The following is a 5,558-nucleotide window of genomic DNA, read 5'->3' on the forward strand; positions in this document are numbered from 1 at the left end:
TGACATGATATGCTATGCCGATGATACAGTCATGATCGTCCATGGTTCTACATGGGAGAATTGTATGACGGCCGCAGAACGTGGCCTAGGTCAAGTAGCTAGTTGGCTAAATAATAACCTTCTCACCTTAAATGCTCAAAAAAGTAAATTTTTAAAGTTTCATAAAACTGTAAGGTCAGCGCCCAAATACAATACCCCTCTCTTCATACATAATTGTGCAATAAGAAGTTCTTATCAAGACAATGAATGTTGTTCCTGTCCCTCTATCAATAGAACTCATGATATCAAATATTTGGGCGTTGTCATTGATGAACGAATTTCCTACAGATCTCACATCTACGCAACTGCTGAACGGACTCGGAAACTAATACACATTCTGAAGAACTTACGAAATAAAGTGAGCTTCGATATTCTGGTGAGGGTGTACAAAGTATTATGCCAACCTATAATCACTTACTGCATCTCGATCTGGGGTTCCGCTCCGTCCTCTGTCTTAATAAGACTCGAAAGAGCTCAGCGATCCGTACTAAAAGTTATGTTAAAGAAACCATTTCTTTATCCTACTTCATTGCTCTATTCTGATTGTAAAGTCCTAAGTGTTAGACGCCTTTACATTTTGCATTCAGTCCTTAAGGTAAATAAATTCTTTGCATCTATTCATATAGACTCCAATAGCAGACGAAATAATCTACAACTTCCCAGATTAAAAACTTATTTTGCAAAGCGAGCTCCAAATTATATGTGGCCACTTTTATATAATAAGACCAAGAAACACTTGGACCTCTCTAAAAATACTAGCATAATTAAAAATATGTTAACAAAATTGCTCTTATCCTGGGACTATGCTGAGACTGAGCAATTCGTTCGCATCCAAATCAAAAAAAAAATTATCTATTAGGGAGGACACAGAAGGCTTATCAGCTGCTTATTACTACATTACACTAATACATATTCAGATGTTGACATCTGTGACTGAAATGCTGGTCTGTGGAATTCTGACAATATAGTTGATTAATAATAAATCAGTAACCACGTGACTAAAAAAATTTGTGCTGATACCTTGCATCCAGTGACTAAAAAGAAATGCAATTACTAACAACAGCTACAAACACATTAACAATACATTTTTCATTTCATTCAGTTTAGCGTCTAGTTGGTTATTCCTTAAAGCTTTGAGATAAATAAAAATTTGTGTCCAACCATAAAACACAAAATTTTAAGTACAATATTTTATTTGTTTAAAAACATAGTATCAAGCATTGAAAATACTAACTTTGAGAAACCTTCAAGCACCAGAAAACTTTATTAATATAAATCAGTTATTGATCAATAATTTTTTTGCATTTCATGAATGATGATCTTCACCTAAAACATTCAGGGTGTTCTTTAAATTCTATAGCTATGCCTTTTTCAACAAGTGGTGCTGTAAAGCGATCAAATGTTTGTCCACAACACACGTACACTGGGCACTGCAGTTTAGTGGCAAGGCGGCGAGCCAGCCCCGCGGCGCTGCTCTCTTCTCCCAGCAATGTAGTAGCTAACGAACCGTGCTCCTGGGGCATTCCTAGAGCCATTTCGGATAACGCTGCTTTGTCACCGCCAACCCACACCAAAAGTGATCCATCCATGCACAGAACTGCTACTTTACATATAAGCTCGCCGCTCCATACTTCAAAATCATGAACTTTCCATTTACTTCTACAATATTCAATTTTCCGTTTTGAAGTTGTTTTAGGTAGCGATATCGTTTCCATAGTGCATTAATGATATTATATACAATAAATGCACCTATAATACTATATAAAGAGTATTTAGAAAATATAATGGTAAAATTATTGTATACACTAAATCATTTACATTATTTTTCTGTCATCGGCTGCCGCTTGACAGCATATATTTGTCGTTTAAGATTTTTCATCGGTAATGACATTTAAGAATATGGACATGCGTTAATACGCGAAACTCAACTGACCACAAAAGAAAAAAGAAGAATTGATTAAAATACTCTACTTTTATCCGAGATTAATGAATGAATGAATGAATGAATAAAACTTTATTGTACACACCAATAGGGAAAAATTTCAAAAGCACAAACTAAAAATAGAAGTTGCACAATAGGCGACCTTATGGCTACAGAGCCATCTCTTCCAGGTAACCAAAACAATGAAATAATACATAGAAAGCGTAAAGGTAGGTGGTGTATACTATAGATATAAGTTTAATTAATATAGATAAGTATATATCATAGCAAATACATAGATGTAATAAGATACAATATTAATAAAATAAAAACATGTAAGAAAAAACAATATATACATATTATTATTATTTCAATTTGTATGATAAGATAAATAAACAGTATATGTAGATGATATAATTAGAATATATAATGTCATCTCTCATTTAAAGAGGAATAATATTCAAAGAGCATACTTTTGAAAGTAACGAGATTAAATTAAAATATAAATACATATTTTTTATGAATATTGGAATTTAATGTAATTTGAATTTAATGTTCAAAGTGGCAAAAATACAGATAACAAATAGCGTTTGCCAAGCCGCTGTGACAACAGAGTTGTTAATATACAGCTGCGACCTTTTGACGTTTCTGATTTTTATGGTTAACCAATCAGGTTGAGACATTTGTATTTCATTCTATCCTATTCGTTACAATTCTCGTCGTGTTTAAGGACAATTGGTAAATAACAAGATCTTATCCAAGTACTAGCCAATAACATACGAGTTCAATGGATAAAGAACCTGGAAATATAGCATACAAAACGTTATAACCAGCGTCATTTATTGAAGTTTTCGTCGTGCGTTCTTCGTTTGTGGTGACTGGGTCGCCGGCTTTTATTTTTACATGAAAAGTAATAATTAATATTTAGATTGCAAGGTCCCAAAATGAAGTACTTTCTTTTGCTAGCAGTGGGCGTCCTGTTATTAGCAGGTAAGCTGTCGTTATTCAAAATTATGCAGCTAAAAAATTGTCGACGTCGGTCATTACCAGCCACACAATTTTTCTAAATCTGAAGGCAATTGTTTAAATCAACAACTTTCTTGAATTAATATTGTTGTTATTAGTAACTCTCACCAATTATGTTACATAAAATGAATTAACTTTAAAAATGTTCATAGAATCAGTACGTTACCAGAACATTCCTGTATATGATTGTAGAGATAGTTTTATCGTCGTATAAATTGAATGTATATTGTATGATGTCTTTCTATATGTAGGATGGTCCCACGGGCAGGACGATGGCATCGGGGTGGGCACAGTGGAGGAGGTAACTGTTGATGCCGATCTCGGCGCCTCAAGAGAAGGATCCAGAACTGGTAAGTGTTTATTAGTAATATTATAAATGCGAAAGTTTTATGAGGATGGATGAAAGAGTAACAAACATTAACATACATTTTTGAACTGATTGCATTGAAATTTGGTACATATATAGCTGGACAACAAGAATAACACATAGGCAACTTTTTATTTCAATGTTTCTGTGATTCCATTCTTATGGACTTACATGGGAATTGCGGGGCGCAGCTTACTAGCTGTATTATGTACTCATAATATCGTGGAATTTTACATGTTGCATTGTGTTCTTAAAAACACTGTATTCTTGTTGGAGTTCCACTGTTTCATTTTTAATGAAACAAATAAAAATCCATTAGAATGTAGGTCAAAAATTTTATACTCAGAAAAAATATTTTGTGATAATTGCTTATCTGTTTCTGTATATATCAGGATTAAAAAGTTTTATATAATAACTATATCATATTATTATAGATAGAATGGAGTGTGATAAAACTTAAACTTATACACAATATTTAGAAATAATTTAGATTAAGGTTCTTTGTAAAATTTAACTAATAACAAAGTGATTTCATTAGAGGGGACACTTTGAATGCTCATGTTGTTGTATGAGAATCTGGTACTAATTAAATTTAAAAAATAGCATTGATTAGTTAAATTTTATTTTAAATCAATCCACAGAAGAAAATACATGCATAGTATATTATTAAACAAAGCATTAATTTAATATTTTATAATTCATGGTAAATAAAAAAGTTGTCCTCTTACAAAAAATGACCATAAAACATAGTTAAATATTATCAATAGATCAGCATCGCTTATAGCTTGCATCTGCGGCCAGTACCCTAAGCCTCTCCTTGAGCCATGCAGAGTCACAGATGTGATGGTGAAGCCATTTAGACTCTTGCCAGCGCCCACCATGCTCAGACCACCACCCATACCTGCACAAAAAATTTAATTGTCAACCCTATACCAATCCATGCTGGCCTTCATTTAGATTGCATTACATTAATGTGTGTATGACAATTTATCAGTAAGATTGTGATGGTATGGTATCTAAAACAACTAAAAAACTAATCTGTGAGTCCCAACTAAACTAGCATCTACTTACAAACTATTATGTGAACTAAACTCAAAAAAAAAGCAATTTATGGCTGATAATAATAATTACTTTAACTTCATCTTGTTCAGTGCTTCTTTTATTTTTATTATATTGTAAGTGTAAACGGGAATAATGACAATAAGGACAAACTCATGTGAAGTAACATGTGGCATGGAGTGCTTGTCCTTGGGCCCCAATCGGAACATGTCAGAGACGCGAGCGAGCGCGCTCGCCTCCTGCGCCGCGCACACCTCGCCCTGCGCGCGCTGCTGGAACTTGCCCGTAACCGTAGCCGCTGAAAGATGCTGTCGCTCTTTTATTTGTCAATAATTATTCGAAGTATGCGGTAGCGATTATATTTTCGTTTCTCCTAATTAGTTGTATTTAACATCAAATGATAAACAGTTCGAGGTTACGCAACGGTGGGCACGATTATAAATTGGATGAGTAATTAATTTTTTTTTAGATGCTCCTTAGCCTATTTGTACGCGACCGTTTGTGTCGCGAGTCCCGCTCACGCTTGACCGATTTTTCTTTTCTTAAGTTACTTATAAGGATTAGTTACATTTATAATGAAATTTAAAACTTTTACTTATTTAAACTTTTAGGATAATATAGTACAAAGTCTATTTCGTTCGTTATAGAGGAATGGCCAGACAGTTTGCGAGATATTGCCTTTTAGAACTTTGACTCACGTAAAGCAAGGGGCTTAACGGCCGAAACGTGAGAGCGGCCGAGTTCACGCTGTGAAGCAAACCGCAGCTTGAAGGAGCGCGGATGTAGCGGCCGCGCGGGGCTCGGGCCCGGCGCCGCCTCGCTCGCCTCCGCCGACATCGCCACTGAGCACTGACCACCGCGCTCCGACCGTTACTTACTCGTACAGTGCTTACGTTTGATCAATAATTTTTAAAATTAATCGCCATGACGACACAATATCGAAATTTTTCATTGTTGAAGTGAAACTTCTTTAGAATCGTTGTGATTTCAAACCTGATGCAACGGAAAAAACGACTGGTAAGAGACACAAATACAAAAATGTGTAGAATGAAGCCAGCAAAGAATGAAACAGAAATATGCATACTATTTTATATTTTATATATATTCATCTCATTCTTTTGTCGATTTACTGAAGTTTCACTTCTA

At 34.6% G+C, this 5,558-nt stretch overlaps 2 protein-coding genes across 2 annotated transcripts in view; one reads left to right on the forward strand and one right to left on the reverse strand.

Moving 5' to 3' along the window:
- Positions 1-5,558, reverse strand: part of LOC119831373 — a 28,999-nt gene that overhangs the window by 19,303 nt on the left and 4,138 nt on the right. The gene's annotated exons all lie outside the window — the stretch shown is intronic.
- Positions 2,793-5,558, forward strand: part of LOC119831370 (endoplasmin-like) — an 8,298-nt gene continuing 5,532 nt past the window's right edge. Inside the window, exons 1-2 of the mRNA XM_038354684.1 lie at positions 2,793-2,950; positions 3,238-3,336. Of these exons, the coding sequence (XP_038210612.1) occupies positions 2,905-2,950; positions 3,238-3,336 (145 nt within the window). The 5' untranslated portion in view covers positions 2,793-2,904. The remainder of the gene's footprint in view (positions 2,951-3,237; positions 3,337-5,558) is intronic.

This window comes from Zerene cesonia, chromosome 13, assembly GCF_012273895.1.
Source record: "Zerene cesonia ecotype Mississippi chromosome 13, Zerene_cesonia_1.1, whole genome shotgun sequence".
Taxonomy (NCBI): domain Eukaryota; kingdom Metazoa; phylum Arthropoda; class Insecta; order Lepidoptera; family Pieridae; genus Zerene; species Zerene cesonia.